The 24,025-nt window shown below is 36.3% G+C and overlaps 1 protein-coding gene across 6 annotated transcripts in view; it reads left to right on the top strand.

Annotated features, from left to right (window-relative positions):
* FUT8 (fucosyltransferase 8) overlaps positions 1-23,324 on the top strand; it is a 77,395-nt gene extending 54,071 nt beyond the window's left edge. For all 6 annotated transcript variants that reach the window (XM_039357211.1, XM_039357170.1, XM_039357188.1 and 3 more), the window contains 4 exons: positions 12,127-12,373; positions 13,998-14,174; positions 17,714-17,864; positions 22,275-23,324. In XM_039357211.1, the coding sequence (XP_039213145.1) occupies positions 12,127-12,373; positions 13,998-14,174; positions 17,714-17,864; positions 22,275-22,592 (893 nt within the window). In that variant the 3' untranslated portion in view covers positions 22,593-23,324. The remainder of the gene's footprint in view (positions 1-12,126; positions 12,374-13,997; positions 14,175-17,713; positions 17,865-22,274) is intronic.
* The last annotated feature ends 701 nt before the right edge of the window (positions 23,325-24,025 follow it).

Genomic DNA, 24,025 nt, shown 5'->3' with positions numbered 1-24,025 from the left:
CTTGAGATGGGACTAAATTGATGCCTACTGATCACTACAAATAGTCCTTGATTTACAGCCACAATTGGGATCAGAATTGTGGTCGTAAATCATTGCAATGGTAAATTGAGGAAACCACATATCCAAACCCAATTTTTATCCGTTTTACAATACTCATTAAGCAAATTACACAGTCGTAAGTCTGAATCATGTGATCATTAAGCAAATCCATTCTCCTGAATGAGTGATTTTTGCTGGAAGTTTTATGGTTTTTATGTAGTGGATTTTTAATGTTGTAAGCCACCCAGAGTCACCTCTGTGTGGGGTGTTCATATAGATTTGTTTAATAAATAAATAATTGCAAATCATGGACAAATGATGACAGGATACTGCAACTGGTCATAAATGTGAGCCAGTTGCCATCTGCCTGAAATGCAGTCATGTCATCATGAGGGGCTCTCATTCCTATGAGTATCACACTGTGTTCATGTTCCTGTATGTATTTTGAGGTTAGGTTTTGTATGCGTGCACAAAATCATCACCCCTGTTCTCTGTCTTATGGTACCCAAGTGTAGCTGATTTATTTATGTAGCACAGTGGTTCTCAACCTTTTTAATGCCGCGACCCCCAACCGGTCGTAAGTCGAGGACTACTCAACTGGTGCAGCACCGTTTGCAGAATGGGACTTTTGGCAAGCTCAGCAGGGCAGAGACAGCCTGGACAATTCCTATTGGCTTTTGAAAGCCAATAGAATTAGACTCTATTCAAGAGAGTCTATTCTATTGGCTTTCAAAAGCCAATAGAATAAAAGGGAGTAGCACAGCTAAGGAAAAGGGGGAAAAAATGGCGGACTACATTGTTTGGTGACCCCCGTGAAATGGTCGTTCGACCCCAAATGGGGTCCCGACCCACAGGTTGAGAACCACTGATGTAGCATATGGCAAAACTATTAAAAAGTACACCACAATTACATTCTCAATGAGCAAATATGAAACTATTTACTCTATGTACAAATTCAAACATAGACTATTTATATAGTCAACACATGATGGAATTGCATCCAGAAAGTCTCTGGGGTTTCCCTGATATGCCCTCAAAGGGCACTGTTTTACAATATGTTGCACTACTGCTATCTGCTTTGGAGTACTACAGCTACATTCCAAAGAGAGTTTTCCCCATTTATGGAGGAGACTAGCACACCTGCCATGTTGAGTCCTAATCCTATTGAGGATTGATCAGGTCTTATGGGGTAGACTGAATCCTTTTAGTTCACCTGTAAAGCAGGGAATGTTGTGACACTGTGGAAGAGCAATAGAAGACCATTCTTGCTTCAAAGCCTGAAGCATATTGAAGTTGTTATCCAGCAAGTTTCTGACTGTCCTAATAGGTGGATATCTGGAACAAAGCCTGTTGTTTACGGCTTCAGTGATATCTGAAGGTGAATCTTACTAAGTATTTTCTTGTACTTTCACAGTAAAGTGTTTTCCCTTCGTAAATGTGGAGTAGTATGGCTCAAAACTGATAACCAGAAAATAGGGGCAGATCTTATTGTGCCTAATCATCACTGTGGCTGATGTTAGGGGTTTCATATATGAGCTGGATAAATAGAGATGATCAGTAGATGGAAACAAAGACTTAGAAGTTTCTGCCTTTTTTGTTGACACCTAATCATTGGATATTTTCTGCCCAAATAGCTCCAATCTTTATGTATTATCAGACTGCTGACTTCCTCTGTGCAAAGTTACTATGCAAAGAAATGAGTCATTCTAATAGGTACATAGCAAGCAATCCCCCCCTCCCCACCTTCCAAGACAAAATATGTTTGGTATTTACTGTATATTCTTTTTGATATGTAATTGTAATAAGTACAGTGGGAACATTAAATAAGAGTTACTAAACTGTTTCTGTTAACCAGAGTATAATTAAAGTTGTGCAATTTATCTTCATATTAATCAACTGAATGGTCCTTATTTCATGACTTTAAATATGATTAGTAATTATTTTAATATGTCCAAAACTTACAATAGCCAAAACAATTTATATACTTACGCATTGTGAAAATAATTAAGAGCTTTATTTCTGAATTAAGTGGATTTAGAATTGTCATTGAAGCTGGTGTTTTCTATTTATGTGCAACTAATCATTCATGAATATTTAAGAAACCTATATTCAATCACCTTAAATCTATGAGAAAAATGGATTGAATTCTGTTAAAATATTTGCCAATAGTACTTGCTCTCTAATAGTCTTTGATTTTTTGTGTGTACTTGATATTATCTATCTTTAGTTCAGGTTATTTCTTGAAAGAAAATTACAGTACTATCAATCATGTTTAAAATGATCCTGTTGACTATTTCTAATGATAAAACAGCCAGTGTAATAACTGTGTTTTGAGACACATGCTAAAAATTTCTATTGTGAGAAGAGACAATGTGTGACAGTTAAGATTGTTAAAATGCAATATTTATCTGTTAGTGAAAATTTCACCACTTTATATTCATGTCAAAATGTACAGTCCGTATTAAAACTGAGAACATACCATTTTTTAAAATTTTTTGTCAAGTATAGTAATAGTAGTATATCTTAGTAAATAACTTTACATAGTCCCTAATAATGTATAAAATAGGAGAGGAATATTAATTTTTAGAGCAAAAATAACATACACTTAAGAAAGTTGATTGTTCTTTCTGCCTATGGTTTATCTAGTTGCAGAATGTCACCTTCCCAAGCATTTTTAGTAATGTATAGGTACTGTATTTTCTGGCGTATAAGACGACTTTCTAAACCCTGAAAATCTTCTTAAAAGTCGGGAGTCGTCTTATACGCCGGAATATACGGGTAGCTGTTCTCTGAATTTAAAACCAATCTGCCCCCTAGTGGCCAGCCCTATTTTTTTTTATAGAAATAAGCACTAACAGGACAAAGCTTTCTAGCAGCAAAGGAATGGAGCTCTTATTGTGCTCATCTATAAACAGAAATTCAATATTGTACTGTATTTTCTGGCATATATTTTCTAAACCCTGAAAATCTTCTCAAAAGTTGGGGGTCGTCTTATATGCCCAGTCGCCTTATACGCCGGAATATACGGTACTTGAAATGTATCTGTTTAGGTATCAAGTACCTATTAAAGTACCAAGTACATTTCAACAACTTGAAATGAATCTAGATGGAAAATCAGTGGTACTATTAGGGCTGGTCTACAAAACATCTTGAACAAATCTTGTCTGTGTAATTTGCTCATATATTTAAATTGTATGACATAGTTATTTTCAAAAGCATTTCAAGAGCTATGCCGAACAGTATGCACAATTTAAAATAAAATTTGTCACTTTCTTGAAGCTTCAGATCCCTATACTTTTCCAAGACACTCTAGAGACACTCTAGAAAAATACTTCTGATACTACAATGTGCTTTCCTCTAGTATGGCTAACCAGTTTGCCTTAAAAAAAAAAAGAGTGATTGATTATAAGAAAAGTAGGATGAGGCAGCATCCAGGAACAAGCTGTTCACTTTGCATTTGACTCCACCTCTCAAATTCAGTTGTAAATTATTTGTTCTAGAACAGGGGTGTCAAATTCACCGCATCATGTGATGTGTTTCAACATATTGCGACTTTTCCCCCTTGCCACAGCTGGGGTGGGTGCAGCTTCCACGTGATGCACACAGCCCGCAAGCTGGCAGCTTGACACCCCTCTTCTGGAGTAACCATAGAAGAAATTAACTTTTGAGACAATAATTCAGTTTATGTGGAATTAAAAGTAGTGCTCCTTAAGTATGTTGTCATATTTTTGGGTTTTAGCATTTTTATGTTGGGACACATTGGTTTATTTTTATTTCATATTCTGGAAAAGGGAGGAAAGGAAATGATTTGTAAATCTGGTTTTGCGACTTTGATTATTCTCCTATAGATTTTGATTTTGGGATAGTGTGTCCTAAGTGTGAAAAGATTATTTATATATACATAGCATGGAATGATGTCTTGTAAATGATTTATACATTACAATTTTAACTTATCCATAACAATATATTCATACTAATAGTTAGCGGCTTTGAAAACTTTCAATGAAGAAGCAGTGTCTAATAAATCCCATTTATGTGATTGTCACGAATATATATGCCAGAGGTTAAAAAATGACTGTATATTCTTTTATATATTCTATATTACTTTTGACTAAGTGGAATAGACCATCTCTTAAGTAGAATTTTTATTTTACACTTCTTAACCCAAATATGAGTTAAGAACTTACGTAAAGTCAGAAGCACTTCTATGAAGATATTTTGCTAATAGTAAATATAAACTTTACAGATGAATATCTGAAATAGTACTTTTTTTTTTGCTAAAATGGGAATATCATAAAACTACCAGGCACAGGTAATGAAGCATTCTGCACCAGTGAATTTCTGCACAATTGAAATTGAGATTTAAGAGAGTAATATTGCTTGGCAGATTTTAATTATTTTTCCATCAATTTTTTTTAAAACAAGAGCTGTAACATAGGAATATGATTGATCCAAAAATGTTTGTATGATCTGAAAAATGCTTTGAACATGGGAAAGCATTATATAAATGTCAAAAAATTTATCCAAGAATATTAAAATGCTTGAATAAAAGGGTATCCTCAGAATGTTTATTCTCTGCATGTGTTGTTAATTTGCTTCAGATTGTCATCCATCTGAAAAAGATTTAGAATGAGGAAAAAAGGATCAATTGTCTCCAGAGTTAAAGTGGGGAATCAGTTAATGGCAGTACAAAAAGTTTCCAAAACAAAATGGATGAATTAAGAATACTGGTTGTAAATAAAAATATAAATATAGTTAGCACATCAGAAACCTGATAAGGAGAGCCTGATGGAGATACAATCATTTCTGAGTATGAACTTTATACTATGTGTGTGTGTGTGTGTATGTGTGTGTGTGTTTTTACTGATATGCTATTTTCCTCCTAACAAATACCGAGGATGATCTTGAGGTAGTGAAATAAATTAGAGAAAAATGCAAGAGAAGTGTATTTTAATAATAGAGGATTTTTGCTACCCTTGCATAGATTGGTTATATATATATATATATATGGTGAAGAATTTAAATTTCTACATGCACCAGATATCTGTACCTTGGAATGGTTGGGCTTGGAACCAATCAAAGGGGAGGAAATTCAGATTTAATTCTAGATTATGACTATGAAATATAAATGTAGGATCCAACTCAAGTCACTCTAGATTAAAAGAAGGGAAAGCTTACTGAAACTTGAGGGATCGGGTAAAAAGGATTGACAGGAAAAGCAAGAGGATCATATTTCTTCATAATGCTCAGAGGTTATTTAAAAGCTACAATATCTTCCACAGTGAAGGATTAGGTCAATTAAATCCACAAACGCAGACTGGAAAAGTCTATGATGATAATAAGAAATGCAAATAAGTAATTTGAGGAGTATATGGCAAAAAAAAAAGGTAAGGGAGAACAATAATAAATTATTCAAAGTAGAAAACTTTGGGAAATGGGTAGGCAAGTAGACAATAAAAAAGTGAAAGAACTGTTCAAGAATAATGTAGAAATTGCAGACAGACTTAATGAAAAATTTGCATCTGTTTTATTACGTATAAAAGTATATGATAGATATGTGAATCTGTACTGAAATTTTCAGGAAAGAAAATGAAACATGAGAAGATGTTCTTATACATCTTGAAAGAGAATAAAGCAGTGGGTCTCAACCTGTGGGTCGCGACCCCATTTGGGTCGAATGGCCGTTTCATGGGGGTCGCCAAACAACGCAGTCCGCCATTTTCCCCCCTTTTCCTTAGCTGTGCTACTCTCTTTTATTCTATTGGCTTTGAAAGCTAATAGAATAGACTCTCTTGAATAGAGTCTAATTCTATTGGCTTTCAAAAGCCAATAGGAATTGTCCAGGCTGTCTCTGCCCTGCTGAGCCCGCCAAAAGTCCCATTCTGCAAACGGTGCTCCAAGTTGTCTGCAGCGAAGGCGAGCTGTCTGGAAGCTTCCACCCCTCCCTGCTGAGCAACTACTAAAAATGTAAGTAAAAGGGCCAGGGGTGGGAGGTGGGAGGCCGGTGGGTGCAGGGAGGGTTGCTGGCGCGCGTGGGGCCCGGCGGGTGCCTTACCTCCCTTGGGCTGGGCCAGCTGGTGGCCCAGCCGGTGGTCGTCCTGCGCCGTCGCTGCCCCTTGCCAGTTACACCTTGGCCGGCGCAGGGGGTGGCACCACGCATGCACGGCGCTCCTGGGCAGGGAAAGTCCTCAACTTATGACCAGTTGGGTAGTCCTCGACTTACGACCAGTTGGGTAGTCCTCGACTTATGACCGGTTGGGTAGTCCTCGACTTACAACCAGTTGGGGTTGCGGCATTAAAAAGGTTGAGAACCACTGGAATAAAGTAACAATCCACACTTTGATCACATCTACCAGAGGGTTATTAAACAGCTGAGATGTGAAACTGTGACCTTCTAGCAAAACTTGCCAATGAAATCAAGCTTAGAGCCAATAGAATAAAAGGTTAGCAATGTGACACCAAATTTTAAAAAGGGATTCTGTGGACTTCCAGGAAATTACATACCAAAAAATTACGTATCTGTTTCTAGCAAATTGGTAGAGATGATAATCTGAAGAATAATAGATACATAACAAACAAACCTGAAGGAAGATCAGCAGATCTGCAAAGGTTTCTGACTTAGTGTGACATAGACTATGCATCTTTTAATTTAGCATTCTGAACAAGCTGAAGTACTGAGACATGTTCAAAGTACAATAGTTTAAAAATTCCCAGTTTAGTATTTTCAAGGAATTCAGCTTGAATCTCAGTATGTACACTGTATTTATCTGGGAGTAAATCTGAATGAAAATATATGGTACTTACTGTCATAGTACACAAAATCTGATTCACACTATGAGAATTAAATATTCATCTGTCTTGATGCCACATTGGGAAAGATGGTGTATACTTGTCATGGGTTCTTTTTTTAAGCCATGCCCAACTAGATTGACCCAGACTCAAGACACACCCAAAAGAACTGTACTCTGGACAGGTGGTTTCTATATACTGACCTATAAGGAAAGGGGAGATACTGTATTTTGTAAAAACAAACAAAAGTGATATATGAGTACTTCCTATATTCTGTTGCCATCTCTACATTATTACTATCATAATTACTATTATAATATTTCATTACTTTTCAACTCCTTTTACTATGACAATGTTCACACTGTTACCTATTACCCTGTTACTACAGCATTACTCTATTACAATTACCAATATACTATGCTATGTACTATTACTACTATGCATCACCATTTATTTTTTAAGCCTGTTCCACCCCTTGCACAAAACCATCCCCTCTTCTCCCCTCCCCCCATTCCAGGCCACCAATCTGGGAAGGTTGGAGTACTTTGATCTAGAAGACCTCCAAGGACCCTTCCAGCTCTATTATTCTGTATTAGTTCAGATTAATTGAAAAAAAATCTACCAATGTTATAATTGTGCAGATATATCACTCTTAGTTTGTAACAACATATGAGTATGTTGTCAAGCCCCTGGGCTTGCCATGGGCCAGGTGAAGGGGAGCACGCAGCCAGCAGCCGACGGAGGTCTGTGTGGGTGCCTTGCGCACTGCCTGACTCCCGACAGTCAGCTGGGAGTCAGGACTGCATCTGGTGTTCAGCGGCGAGCCAGCAAGGCCGCTACACGCCACTCAGCTCCCGAGAGCCAGTTGAGAGTCGGGTCGGTGCATGCAAGTCAGCTGGGAGTCAGTGGAGACGCCACGCGCTGCCCAACTCCTGAAGATTGGCTGGAAGTCAGCCCAGCCTCTACGTGTCAGCCCGGCTCCTGGGAGTCGGCTGGGAGTTGGCCCGGCTCCCTGTCAGCAGCTGGGGGTTGGCATGGCCGCCAGACGCTGTGGGTGCCTCCCCCTACGGAACCAGACGCCGGACCTGTTCCTACCGCCGGCTGGACGTTTGGGCCAAACGAATGCAGGGGGGATAGTACCTCGCCTTGGCTGCCTCTCCCTCCCACCGCACGCGATAATTTATGGTCAGGAAGCAAGTTATACTGATTTTAAAATACTTCCCAAATAAGAGAAACCTCTTTGGATATTAATTATAATCTAATGTAACCTAATCTAATGTAAGAAAAATTTAAACCATAACTTGAAATAATTATCTATTAAAGCAATTCGGCATTTTAAAATAAAGTTATAATGTATGCATATTTGGAAATGGTGTTACTGAGAATCTGTAATGGTATATGGGAATGACCTTGGGAGGCAGACTAAACAGATGCAGCCAAGGAATGGTCAGATAAAAGGCAACTTAGCCCACAGCAAGAATGTAGGTGGGACAAGCAGCTCTGTAGGGACCTTCCTTAATTTCTGGGGCTGTAAAGAGAAGGGAAGGGAATTTACTTTCAAACTTGCAAGATACTGTTAATGTAATGTTATAATAAAGTAGAATTAGTTCATCAGGTGATGTTTCCTATCTGTGTTACCTGCCAGCCACTGTGATCCCCATTTTCAAAATTTTCTTCTTTTTGTTTCCTTTCTATACCTCTGTCCTCTATTATCTCTCCTGAAAAGTGAAAGGGGAAAAGTAGGCAATGTGAGATGTATTTAGAAAATTTCCCATTGGATTAGGAAAGCCTGGCAAGGCTTTTATACATAAGTTTAGACTACCTTCAAATTATATTGAATTAGTTACTCTTCTTCTTTGCAAAAATTTCCTATCTATTTATAGATGCCTCCTATATCCTTCCTCATTTTTGATCTTTCCTAACATTGAGACAACAAGCTTTGTTCTGCTGGTTAAAGACATGCCTATTACATTAAAATATTAATATATTAACAGGGGCACAATGGCTCATCGGTTAAAGATGCTGAGCTTGTCAGCTACAAAGCTGACAGCTTGTGTTTAAGACCCAGTGCTGTGCGATGGGGTGAGCTCCCATTACTTGCCTCAGCTTCTACCCGCCTAGCATGCAAATATGAGTAGATAAATAAGTATCACTTTGGTGGGAAGGTAACAGCGTTCCATGCACCACAGCATATAGTCTTGCTGGCTACAGAAATGAACACTACCCCCTAGAGTTGGACACTACTGGAAAGGGGAAACCTTAACCTTTACCTTGAATGCATTAATCACTATTTCATTGCTCTGTTCAGTCTCTTCCCTTTCAGGAAATGAGGCAAAAATGATTTGGGATTACAGTTTCTCATAATATCTGTTTCTAGATTATTATTAGATTATTTTTTGAGATTATTATCTGTTACAGACCATTGCAGCCTCCAAGCATCAATAATATAGAACCTTCTAGATAAAGATTATGTGTTCAGATTGTCAAGTAAAATTGGAGAAATAATGGTTTACAGATTAGGACAGTTTCTCCCTATTATAATCCAAAGTAGAATTGAAGAAGTGAGATTGCTGTAATTATATTTCTCCTCATTGTAACAGTTCTGTTCAGAGAATTTTCTCCTTTTTTAAAATGCATTTACGAATTGAGAAATGCTTTGAATTTCCGTGTATGTCTTAATTAAAATTACAATATTAAACTGATGCTTTACTTTAAGATAAGAGCAAGTATATTCAGTGGGATATAGGATTAAGTCTGCTGAAATAGCACTAACATCAAGTGAATCATGTCTAATTTAAGCCTCATTGATTTTATTAGTTATTTTCTAAGCCTGGTCATAAACAGTTGTATATCCAGCTGACGTTGATTGATCTTGAAAAGCTAAACAGATGCAGACCTGAATTATACTTGAATTGGAGACTAGCAGGAAACCACAGGGCTGTAAACTAGATCACCAAGTCAAAACATCAAAACATTGTGGAAAAAATGTATTGACAAATCACTTTTATCAATGCTTTTGGGAAGGCAGGGAGATTTAACTGTATCGGTATCTTAACTTTTTGGGTTTGATCGTAATTTAGTAAAATCCTACTACAGGTTTTCTCACTTTGCACTTAGCAAATTTTATATCAATACCTGGGAGATCCTGGAAAAGATAATAAAAAAACAGATCTGTGAACAACTAGAAGCAAACAAAGTTATAATTGGTAGCCAGCACGGGTTTGTTAAAAATAGATCATGCCAAACCAATCTTATTTCATTCTTTGATAAAGTGACCAAATTAGTAGGCATAGAATCAAGATCACGCGAAGTATTAGTACCGCTTTATAAAACTCTAGTGAGACCACACCTGAAATACTGCAACCAATTTTGGTCACCATACTACAAAAAAGATGTTGATACCTTGGAAAAAGTTCAGAGAAGAGCAACTAAGATGATCCAAGGCCTGGAGACTAAAACATATGAAGAACGGCTGCAGGACTTGGGTTTGGCTAGTTTAAAGAAAAGAAGAAATAGAGGTGATTTGATAGAAGTATTCCAGTATTTGAGCGGTGCCAAAGCACTAGAGGGCAGGACAAGAAACAATGGTTGGAAACTGACCAAAGAGAGAAGCAACCTGGAATTAAGGAGAAGGTTCCTAACAGTGAGGACAATTAATCAGTGGAACAGCTTGCCTAAAGAAATTGTGGGCACTCCATCACTGGAGATTTTTAAGAAGAGACTAGACAGTCACTTGTCTAAGATGGTACAGGTTCTCCTGCTTGAGTGGGGAGCTAGACTAGAAGACCTCCAAGGTCTCTTTCTATTCTATTCTATTCTATTCTATTCTATTCTATTCTATTCTATTCTATTCTATTCTATTCTATTCTATTCTATTCTATATATGAGAGAAAGACAGAAAGGGAATGGAAGGGAGTATGTCAATAAATTCATTTATAATACCTATATATTTTGGTAGAGAAGTTGGGATGAGAATGAGAAAAATGCTTTCTACTATTTTTATTCCTCAATTCCTTTCTCTTTTGTTTCTTATTTCACACACACAGACATACCATTCTGGAAATGTAATAATAGCAATAGCAGCAGTAACAACAATAACAATAATAGTATTTCTTGGGGGGAAATTAGTAGCTGGGAATCTTTGGGTAAACATAAATTAAAGAAAGACGTGTGACTCCCTATTATCTCTAAATATAATTTCAATTACAAATCCCTGGCTTTCTTGAGGTATTGTGAGGCTTGCTTATTACATTGCACCCAAACTTAGTAAAAGCTAGAATAAATGATGCTCCGTTTGATGTAAAAGTAACAGCATATATGTGTTCTGAAAGTTTTACCAAAAAATATTAGAATTTAAGAAACATAATTCAAATTGTGTTGTTACAAGCTTTAGCTTTTTCCTAGCTACATTTTCTATAGATATTTTATGCATTTTAATACTTTATGTACAAGTAGTACTCGATTTACAATCACAATTGGGACTGGAATTTTGTTTGCTAAGCAATGCAGTCATTAAGCAAATCATTATGTGACCAGACTTGATTTTATGACTATTTTTACCATGGTCATTAAGTAAATCATATGGTTATTAATGAATCTGGGTTCCCCCATTGACTTTATTTGTCATAAGCTGCCTGCCTAGGTTGCAGATCTCAATCAGGTGACTATAGGGTGTTGCAACTGGTCATAAATCTGAACTGATTGTCAAGCGCCCAAATTGTAATCATGAAACCATGAAGGTGGTGCAATTATTGTAACTTTAAGAATGAGTTATACATCACTTTTTCAGTGCTGTTGTAATTCCAAACCATCATTAAACGACCGGTGGTAAATTGGGGACATTGTAGTGGACAGAGGTGAATTAGTAACCATGGCAATTCATTTTTATCAATGATATTTCTTGCAAATTAATCTAAAACATGGTTGTCCAACCTTTTGGCTTGCCTGGGCCATATTGATGGAAAAGGAATTGTCTTGGTTGCATATAAAATATATAATATAGTTAATGTATATTATATTCCTTTTTTTTAAATAACTTTCATTATCTTGTTGGGGCACATTACTAGCTGTCCAGGACTGTGGGTTGAACATTCCTAATGTAAAGTTTCTGTTCAGTCTATTGGTAACTCTTGAATTTGTGCAGTTGCTGCATGCAAGACAATCATTGAAATGGATACTCAGTCTCAATTAGAAAGCTACAAATTCTAATTAAAAAGAAAATATATTTTCTATATCTTTAATAAAATTTGTAAAATCACTTATTTCTGAAATATTTGATTCTGACCATTTCTTTTCTAGGTGAAATGAATGACAAAAATGTTCAAGTTATAGAATTGCCTATAGTTGACAGTCTACATCCACGGCCTCCATATTTGCCTCTGGCAATTCCAGAAGATCTGGCTGATAGACTAATTCGTGTCCATGGGGATCCTCCAGTATGGTGGGTTTCACAGTTTGTCAAATACTTAATTCGTCCACAGCCTCTGTTAGAAAAAGAGATAGAAGAAGCCACAAGAAAACTTGGTTTTAAACATCCAATTATTGGGTAAGTGTTTTGTTAAGTCATTAATTTCATTAAGATTGTCATAAACTTACTCATGTTTATTCCCATTGAAATCAGTAGGATTTACTTCTGAAAAAATATAATTTCCCCCAATCTCACCTTATTTCAGTATTTTCTTTTTCATATCAATGCTATTTGGGAATAAAGAAAGCAGTCTTAAGTCACTTTTTAAATTTCGAGTTCACTACACAGAATGAGGATCCTGCCCTGTTCACCCCAACATGTTTAATTCAGAAATACAATGCCTCTGATAATGGAGGCTTCATTTAGCTTTTATAATTAATGATCATTGATAGTTTCAATACGTTTAGAAAAACTTTGTTTAAAAGTTAAGAAAGTTATATTTTATGGTTCTGACAGTATAAACAATAAATTATTGGCCTTTCAAATTATTTAGGAAATAATTCTCAGCAATATTCAAGTGTCTAATCTTCGTTTTTAAATGGTATTCTTAGAAATGATATATAAACTAGCAGAACCACATGATCTTGGTTATCAAAAGCACCTACTTACCAGTATTTAGGCTAGTTGACAGATCCTAGGATGTAGCCAGTTTAATCATTTAAGAACTATGAATTGGATTTTTGAAATTTCTATTTGATGCCCACTTTTTTAGAATGGCAGGCTATTGTTTAGGATCTAATCATTATTAAATGAAGGAAACTGCATTATTTTTTATAAATCACATAGAGATCTAATTGCACATTTTGAAGTGGTTTATGTTTCAGCTCATACATATACACCTATACTCCTAGATTGAATATTTCTTTAATTTTTTTGACTCCACTAAATTTTCTGTGAAATATATTCCTAGACTGCTACATTTTCTCTTCTACTTGTAAAAAGAGCTGTCATTTTTCAACATAATTGAAATAAAGTCACCTCTAGAAGAGATAGACTGCACATAAATCAAATAAATAAATGTAAAAAAAAATTGTTTTTTAAAAAAATAAGTCAAAATAGTCCTATAAGCTAGAGCAATTAATCTACCTTGCAGCAATGAATTTCACAAATTGATGATTTAATATATATGAATAATGAATAAATGAATAATAAATTTAATTTATTTACAACTCAACCTAATCAATTTTATTCGGGTTTCTCATGTTTTTAGTTCTGGTATTGCAGTGAGAGAAAAAATAGTTTTTGAAACTTAACACATTTCAATTACATTCCTCATTTAAGTTTGCTTAACTAAAAATTTTCTGACTTTGTAATATTTCCATTTGTTTGATATAAACTGACGTAATGAAGTGTAATTGTATTTCTGTGTTTTCATCTGCCTTTTAGAATGAACTTTTACCATTTTAAGAGATAAAAAAAATATTTTCTTAATATGAGATATCTATTATATTTTTTAAAAAAAATGCAGATACATGCAGACCCATACACAGAACAGTCTAAGGAATTTTATTCTGTCAGAAAGAGTAGTCTAAATTGAGTCGCCACTCACATCTTGCTGATTGAGAGAAGGAAAGATTTTTGACAATTCTAAAGCTTTAGGGCCTCCTGACTCTTACTTTTACTCTTGAATTGCCACAAATTCTTTGTTCTGAATTAATAAGAGATGTGTAAGAGAAATGTCAAGTATCCTTTTATTTTCCAGTATTCACGTCCGTAGAACAGACAAAGTGGGAACCGAAGCAGCTTTTCATCCAATTGAAGAATACATGGCACATGTTGAAGAACGTTTCCAACTTCTTTCCCGGAAAAAGCATATTGACAAAAAGCGAGTCTATTTGGCTACAGATGATCCTTCACTATTGCAAGAGGCAAAATCCAAGTAAGGCATCCTGGTACACAGTTTCTGCAATAGTGGTTTTACATGATGCAGTCATTTAAAGAATATGAATGTTACTGTCTTGTTTCAAGATTTTTCCAAATTTCACTACCTCAACGTTATTTGAAATCATATCCAAACATTTTTGGTATTTAGGATTGAGGGAAGAGAAAATAGCATTATTTACATCAAAAGTTTCCTCCACATAGTGTTCTTACTCCCTTGGTACTTGAGATGAAAAAATTTCTACTAGAGGACTAGACCATAAGAGTATATTTTCCCTGGCATGAAAAAATTCTTTGTCTTTGTTTCTCAAATCAGTTCATTATGTTTAATTTCTGCTGGAATCCTATCTCTCTATCAGTCACACTTATAAAAACCATTCCCCCCCCCATCATTCTCAAGCTTCCATTGAGACATCACAGTGTAAATCACTTCATGATTTTCAGTTGCACATTAAACTTGTAAGGAAAAATCAGATTTATAGCCCAGATTTCCTGCTTAATTGTTCCTACTCAAGAAGGATAAAAATAGAACTATTTGTCCCTAGGTGCAGATGTAAGAAAAACTGGTGGCTACTGAAGATGGAAACTGTTAGGAACTAGAATATAATACTAGAAAGAAAATTTAATCAAGAGCTGAATGAACCAGCCCTTTTTCTATTCTTACACTACTTGGCAGAACAATCTGCTGCACTTTGATGGCAGTTTCCAATTAATTCATATTTGGACATTGTTAGTTTTACTTCCTGTTTGGAAGAAAGACACTCAGATAAATTATAGTATTTTCTTTTAGTTTGAAGAGATTTATCTTCAGATACTTTCTTCCACAGTAACTTCATCTGAGAAGTTTGACTGTTAATTACTGGGTTTCATACATCATATCCTACCAGCCATTAGGTGTTCACCTTTGATGCAGCATCACTGGTCTGCATTGGAATAACTACTGTTCTCTTCCTATTCATTCTGGCATAACTTCTTTAATTAATCTTGTTTACAAATGAATGGATCATTCCAGCATGACTTTTCCATTAAGCTGATCTTCTATCATATAATAAATAATGTTTGTGAATATGTTCAAAGATTTATTTGTTTGCTCAAATATGGAAGTTCTTTCAGGTTTGATAAACCACTGTTTGTCCTCTCATATAGTATTACAATAATCCAGGTAATTCCAAGATATAGTGTCCTGGGTATGTATGTGATACTATATTTTTTCAGTTGTCCTGGGGCCTACTTTCCCATATGAAGACTAGAGATTAGTTCTATGAAAACTGGCTCTTTGTTTCCAGAGTTTGCCCAAAAGGATGATGATGATGATGATGATGATAACAACAATAACAATAACAACAATGATATTAAAACTGTATAGGTCAAGCTTTCCCATTCATGAACTGAGTAGCTATTTTTATTTTGAAAGAATAAAAAAACTTAAAGTCTCAATTTTATTGGAAGCCTCACGGCACACATACATATAGCTTCCATAGGAAGACCTGAACACCAAATGACCAGCAAAGTAAAGATATCACCACTCCCTAGAACAGGGTATTCCAAACTGTGAGGTGTACCTCCCTAGGTAGGTGTAAACAGACTCCAGTAGAGCTGTGAAGAACCTTTTCGTTAAACTGTGACAATAAATCCACCTTTTCCAAAGTTTCCCAGTTTCATTGCATGTTTTCATTATTCATTTGTGTTCATTTTTGTGCTTGGATTTTTAGGGGAGGTATTGGGTTTCCCTAAAAACAAGACCTATCCCAAAAATAAGACCTAGCTTGATTTTTACGTATGTGCTTAATATAAGCCCTAGTTGTGGGGTGAGGAGCACATGTAAAAATCAAGCTAGAGCAGGGGTGGGGGATGGAGCTGCCCCACGTGCCCCGTACCCGCTTAACGTAGGACTGCTGCAGCCAGGCCTCCCATGCCCCGACATCTGTTTTGCTGCTGTCCAAGGAGGCTGTGCGGTGCACCGGCGAGATACGCCACATGGTGTGCGGCTGTAAACGGTCGCAGAAGAACTTGGGCAGTGGCGCAACAGGTGTCGGGGCGTGGGAGGCCTGACTACGGCAGGCCTAAGGTAAGCAGGTAAGACATCCCCTGAAAATAAGACCTGGTGCCTCTTTTGAAGGCAAAAAACATATAAGATTGGGTCTTATTTTGGGGAAAACATGGTATATACATTAAGAATCCACTAAAGCAGTGGTTCTCAACCTTTTTAATGCTGCGACCCCCCAACCGGTCATAAGTCGAGGACTACCCAACAGGTCGTAAGTCGAGGACTTTCCCTGCCCAGGAGCGCCGCGCATGCGTGATGCCGCCCCCTGCGCTGGCCGAGGCTTAGCTGGCAAGCGGCAGAGACGGCGCAGGCCAACCACCGGCTGGGCCACCAGCTGACCCAGCCCAAGGGAGGTAAGGCACCCACCGGGCCCCACACGCGCCAGCAACCCTCCCTGCGCCTGCCGGCCTCCCACCTCCCACCCCTGGCCCTCTTTTACTTACATTTTTAGTAGTTGCTCAGCAGGGAGGGATGGAAACTTCCAGACAGCTCGCCTTCGCTGCAAACAACTTGCAGCACCATTTGCAGAATGGGACTTTTGGCGGACTCAGCAGGGCAGAGACAGCCTGGACAATTCCTATTGGCTTTTGAAAGCCAATAGAATTAGACTCTATTCAAGAGAGTGTATTCTATTGGCTTTCAAAAGCCAATAGAATAAAAGGGAGTAGCACAGCTAAGGAAAGGGGGAAAAAATGGCGGGCTGCCTTGTTTGGCGACCCCCGTGAAATGGTCGTTCGACCCCAAATGGGGTCCCGACCCACAGGTTGAGAACCGCTGCACTAAAGGGAGGTGTGATAGTAAAAAGTTAGGATCCACTGCACTAAAAGCAGGAGAAAGGCTCTAGCCAAGCAGCTGTGAAAATAACATTAATTACTAATTAAAATATCTGATCAACCTATCTGATAGTGAAGTAAATTCAAACATTTCTAAATTTCCTGCTGATTCATCTTTGCATTATTTGAATTCTTTCGTATAGCATAGTTTTCAACCTTAGAAGTCTCCCTTCTTCCCAGTGCCCTTATGGAAGAAGGGCAAACTTGTAAATAACATACTCAGTTGCAGTGCCTGAGTCCAGTTTCCTGTTGACCAAATGCTTCTCCATGTCTTGATTTAATTTCAGCTTTTTTCTCCCATCCATGTTATTGTACTGATTGTTTCCTTGCTGGTAAATGACAAGTAGCATTTAATATGCATATTAATGGTATACAAATATCTCTTTCAGCAGAAAGGTACCGTGATTGATTGTATAAAAGGATTCCAAGATTGATGGTATAAAAAGCTTTAGATAAAAGTAGTTTTTATTTCTTACGAAATGCAGTCAATTTTCCATTTATTAGTAAAATTTGTACCAATAAATTAAGTGGTCTTCCTTACTATTCTTAAGTTCAGAACAAGACACCAGAATTCAGTCTTACTTAATAAATTGTGCAAAGATACTACACTCTTCCCTAAAGAAAACAAAAGCTTGATGCTGTGATGCATTTTTTCAGATATCCAAACTATGAATTCATAAGTGACAATTCCATATCATGGTCAGCGGGTCTTCATAATCGATACACTGAAAACTCTCTGCGGGGTGTTATTTTGGATATACACTTCTTGTCTCAGGCAGACTTCCTTGTGTGCACTTTTTCTTCACAGGTAAGCTAATTCCTGTTGCAAAATTTGAGGCAAATTAAAAATCCATAGCACACACATATAAAATAAAAGATAGTTTTAAATAACAATCAATAATAACATAATAGAATTACCAATAAATCGGTATTTTAAAAATTCAGTGTAGAAATTAACAAGAAAACATATCCTTTGCAAATAAATATAAAACAGTTGAAGGGTTCTTTTTCTGAATAATCATGGAAATTGGAAAGAATAAGCAGAATTTTAATTTTTTAGCATTAGTAAAAAACTGTTATTTTGCTGTAATTTGGGACAAACAAACAAAATGAAATATTTCTTAATGAATCTTATATCTGCAGTATTGCTGCAAAATGGCTACTATTTTAACTATTAGTAATGGTTGCCAGTTTAGAGGACTTTATATATTATCACATTGATGTTTCAGAATCAAGGGCAAAAATATCCTTCAGACCACGAATGTACTACCTGGTTACAGTTTCTTATAACCAAATATATATTTCCCTGAAATTGCACAGCAGCTTCAGAGCTCAGTTTCATGAATCTGGTAAAGGCAGTCAGGTGTTACATTTGAATTGTGATGCACTTTTTGCTTTTGAAACTGAATTAAAGGCAAGATTTTAATCAATGGATTATCTGCCTCTTAAAAGTGTATTATCCAACTGCACATGATAACAACATAGAAGCGTTTCCTTTATTGAATACTATGGATGATTTGCTAGGAACATTGTGATCACTAGTCCTGGATATCTCTAAGTACACTAAATAAAATTGGACTGTATTACGAAACAATTCATTGATTTTGTTCTTAAAAGCAATACATTCTGAAGCATAGGCATCATACCAACTAACGATTTGTATCTATAGGACAATATATATCTGTTTTGAAATGCCAGGTTTTTTTTTTAATTTATCAAATTTCAGTTAAGTTACCCATTGAGTGTAAACGGATTGTTTCAACATTTTATCTTTTAAAAATAATACTTCACTGTGAACATCACAGAGGTATTATTGCCGAAATAGTTGATAGCAGGTTTTATATCTTGTGTGCTGGGGAGGACTGAATGCTCTTGGTTCAATTCTGTCTTTCTTTCAGCCTTCTTGTCTTTCAGCATCTGGCTTCTTAGCTTCACTATGTTTTGGGTTTTCTTCCTATCTTAGTCTGCCATTGTATGAGGCTTGAATTGTAGCCAGATTTCCAGTTTTTCTTTCAACAAAGTTAGAATACATATTTGATTTCCGAAATCACACACCTTTCTGTATGCTTAATGACAGATGCTTCATTGTAACAATTGTAATATAATAGATTTAAAACTTCCTTAATAGAGTCTATCATGGTTCCCCATCTATCATGGTCTCTGATACAATATCCGTTAACTTCTGCATAAATGATTCATTTCTTGATTCTTTTTTCATGCTTTTTAAAACCTTAGTAGTTTCACTCAAGAATACATAACACATGGGGTTGTTGTTTTGCACTATTTCTGGAAAGCTATTAGAAATACTAGAAACTCATTAGTGCTACATCCTAACAGACAATGCTTTGATCCTCAAGGTCAGGAACAAAACAAGCACAGTTAGGGGAAAAAGTGAGAAAAACTCTATTGCGTGATCAGCTCTCTTCCTCTCCTTTGGATTCAGCCTTAAAATTCCATCATAATCATTCATGTATGTGTTAGTGCCTTTGAGTTAGTTTTTTGACCCCAGGTGACTGCCTGGTCCAGCCTTGCAGTTTTCTTGACAAGGTGTTTTGCCATTGTCTCCTTCTTGGGCTTGAGAGAGAGCGACTAGTCCAAGATCCCCCAGCTGACTAGAACTAATGGTCTCCCAAGGCCTGATCAAACTTGCTCTGTTCTTTAACATGGTATCAGAAAAAAACAATACAGTTTGGATCTGCTCAAAAACAGCGAATGTACTTTCTGTTGTTTTCATTTGTTTGTTGTGGTACAGTGTAAATTAAAGTGATCTCAGGCATAACTGCCTGAAGATGGGTTGGCAGCATAGGTTCTCAAACAGTAGGTGATAGACTTCAGATCGGCTTAGAAGTTTACAATTAAAATAAAGTAGGTGCAGGGTTCAATAAAGATGATGGCAGTCAGAAGAATTTTAATCTATTTTCTTTTCCCCGTGATCCTGAAGTATCCTCTAGAGCAGAGAAAATTACCTCATTAGAATCCATTACAAACTTTACTTCGAAGCAGAGTTAGGGAAGAGAGGAATTTTTATGTAGAGCAGTGTTTCTCAACCAACTTGAAGATATGAACTTCAATTCCTACACTTTCCCTGCCAGTAAAGGTGGTCCTCGACTTAACAATAATTTATTTAGTGACCGTTCAAAGTTACAATGGTATTGAAAAAAATGACTTATGACCATTTTTCACATTTACAAATGTTGCAATATCTCTATAGCCACTTGATCAAAATTCAGATGCTTGGCAACTTGTTCATATTTATAAGGGTTGCAGTGTCCCAGGGTCATGTGATCACCTTTGCAATCTTCTGACAAGTAAAGTCAATGGGGAAATCAGATTCACTTAACAATTGTGTTACTAACTTAACAACTGCACTGATTCACTTAACAATTGTAGCAAGAAAGGTCGTAAAATGGGGCAAAATTCACTTAACAAATGTCTCACTTAGCAACAGAAATTGCTAAGGTTGAGGTTGTAAGTCAATTGAGGTTGTAAATCAAAAACTACCTGTGTGCATCTTAAAAGTGCTGAGGTCGAGAAACACTTATCTAGACCATGACTGGAATGGAAAGGTTTAAAAGGCACCCCCAAATTCATAGTCCAAATTGTATTATTTGCTCTTGTTCTTTTATTTGGTAAAGTACTAAATGCAAAGATGCATTTCAGCTAATATTGTGACATTAGCTCACATTACTAATGCTGTAGTAAGAATAGTCTTCTTTTTCCTCCCAATCACCACAAATGAGATTATATTATTTAAAAAGGGATTAGGAGAAATTGGAACTCAGCCCTATGAAGAAAGATTGAAGGAAGCTTAGTCATGAGAAAACACCATTGAGGTCAGGTGTTGATGTAATATGATAGAACCCTTCAAATATCTGAAAAAAAAGTTACATAGGATGTTAAGACATGTTTTCTCTCATTTCAGAGTGCAAGACAGAGTAATTCAACTAAATGTTAAAACTAAATTCAACTAAATGTTAAAAAAGGTTTCCTTATACAGTAGCTCATCAGTGGAGCTAGCAGTTATGCTGAGAAATGATGGACTCCCCTTTATAGAGTATATTCAAGTGGAAGCTATAGAACCATTTGTTTTGCACGTCATCCTGGCAGGTATCCTGGAGTTACTGAAAAATATGCCTGTCATGCAAGATCTCACATACAAGGAGCAGAGGTCTAGGTCCCTTCAGTCAATTCTGAGGAATTGATGAAAGTCCACTCAAAAACTGGACTTGATCCAATAGAACTATATGATAAAGATTCTGTAGGCTCCATTCATTCTCTGAATGGTTTAATGAAGATATGTGCTAATTTTGTTGTAGCAAGGTTTTGAAGGATTATAAAAAAAATCAGAAGGGAGTTATATCAGCCTTGTAGCCTATAAAGTGTAGAGCACTGTGACTTAAGTCATCACTGAAAATGTAATCATTACATATTTAAGGGAAAACATCCATTCTTAATAAATTAGAGGTGAATTATGACAAGTCACACTTTCAATAAAAAATCGTGATAGTAATGCTTTCTATTTTGTGCACTCATATTTTGCAGACCCCCAATCATTAACAAGTAGAATGGTTTGAAAACAGTCAAACAATACCTCCTAAAATAGTAGTTGATAGAGAAGACACATTAGATGACAGTTTCAGGATTGGAATTGTTTAGATTTTGTACATTATGAAATATAGTACAGATAGTCCTCGACCATAATTGAGCCCAAAATTTCCATTGCTAATCAAGACAGTTGTTAAGTGACTTTTGCCCTACGTTTCTTGCCACAGTTGTTTAGTGAATCATTGCAGTTGTTAAGTTAGTGACATGGTTGTTAAGTGAATTTGACTTCCTCATTGACATTTGCTTGTCATAAGGTTGCAAAAGGTGATGACATGAGCCCAGGATACGGCAACTGTCATAAATACAAGCAGTTGCCAAGTGTCCAAATGTTTACCAGTCCGTGGGGAGGCTGCAATAGTCATAAGCGAAATGGTCATAAGTCGCTTTTTTCAGTGCCATTATAACTTCAAATGGTCACTAAATAAACAGTTGCAAGTCGAGGACTATCTGTAAAAGAGTAAGAAGAGTTGCATTCCATTACATTATTGAATATGTATTAAGAATAAATAGAAGAAAAGTCTAATAATACTCGTTTCTTTTAGATATGATTAATCAATGGGCAGATGCTAAATAATAATACAAACCTGTTAATATATTCTCTTTATTTTTCTAGGTTTGTCGAGTGGCTTATGAAATCATGCAGACATTACATCCTGATGCATCGGCCTATTTTCATTCTTTGGATGATATTTATTATTTTGGGGGACAGAATGCCCACAACCAGATTGCAATTTATGCTCATCATCCTCAAACTGCTGATGAAATTCCTATGGAACCTGGAGATATAATTGGTGTTGCTGGAAACCACTGGGATGGCTATTCCAAAGGCATCAATAGAAAATTAGGGAGAACAGGTTTATACCCTTCCTATAAAGTAAAAGAGAAAATTGAGACAGTCAAATATCCCATATATGAAGAGGCTGACAAATAAAGGCAAGCAAAATAATTCATAGCAACTTTTACTTTGAACTATTACAACCACATTGTTGACTTTTGTAGGATGTGAATTTGCATTTTAACATATGGTTAAAATGAAAGCCTTTTACTGTTCAGACTGGATGCACAGTGTGGAACAATTTAATAGGGCACTGTTTGAACTTTGTTACATGCACACTGCACACATGCACACTGCACACATGCACACTGATACACATTCAACAGGAACTATTGTTTTATACTCTTTGTCTTTCTGAGAATATGTCCCTCTGATGAATCATATATGAATTCTGGGCTCAGTTCTTTGCCATTAATAAACTATAAGACTTAACATTGCTGCATTATGTAATTTAAGTGACATGAGCATATTTTGTATGTGCAGAATATAAAATATGGTGCCTCTTTTTGAAAGATCAGTGACATTTTAGAAGAGCCATGTCTCATTCTCCTGATGGGCAAGAGTTATGCTTGCCTTTCACTGATGTTGTTATGTCCACTCAATGTGCTCCAACCAACAGATTTAAATAACCAGAACAGATATTTCTTTACAGGGTTTTTGTTAGCAATTTCATTGATTAATTCACCTCATCATTAATTAAAAAATACATCCAACTATACAACAATTGTCTGGTAGAAATTTTTGTAAAATTATGCCATGAACTGATTCTTTAGTACTGTTTCTGGACATTGTCTTTGATAACAAAAAATAAATTAAAAAATGAATGGTTGGAGTGCTACAAATAATATGTTTTCAAAATTAAGAAGACTTTGTTGAATGGAATATATTTCTATTCTTTTCTTAAGAAATCTCTGAAATTTCATGCAGTATATTTTGGTATCCTTGACTAGTACAGAGGCTGTCTGTGTCTATTGATTCCTTGTTTGGCAGAGAGCCAAGGGCCCAGCATCTTCTCTTGCAAGTATGGTGTTGAGAAAATCTTTTCTATTTCTGATATGTTGTTTTCTATACTACTTCTATACTATTTAGTTAGCATTGCCAAAGATGGAAAATCATGAAAATGGAGGTACAACACCAACTAAGGGATTGCTGCTCTTCTGATTTTGTATTAATATAGCAACAAATGGCTTTGATAACCTCTTACGTAGTAGGCCTGGGTTGGCTTCCCCCATTACTGCACAGGGACACCAGCGAGATAGAAAAACCGGTGGGTAGGACAAGATAGAAATTCCTCCTTGAATGTGTCAAAGGTTCTTGTAAGAAGTGGGTTTTATCTGCAGTTGATTTTCAGCAGTGATGGGTTTTTTTCCCCTCCCATAACATAACTATGGAATAAATTGATAGATTTTCATTTAAGATTTTTTTAAAAAAAAAATGTTGCCCTATCTTACCCAAAATCAATTGAAAGCTCCATCTGCATATTGAGGTAGTTGGGTTCTTGATTAAATATAACCTGCCATGCCCTTCCC

Source organism: Crotalus tigris, unplaced genomic scaffold (assembly GCF_016545835.1).
Source record: "Crotalus tigris isolate CLP2741 ecotype Arizona unplaced genomic scaffold, ASM1654583v1 scf7180000017576.4783729, whole genome shotgun sequence".
Taxonomy (NCBI): domain Eukaryota; kingdom Metazoa; phylum Chordata; class Lepidosauria; order Squamata; family Viperidae; genus Crotalus; species Crotalus tigris.
Note: the sequence above shows the minus strand (reverse complement) of the source record. Positions and strands in the feature narration are given on the sequence as shown.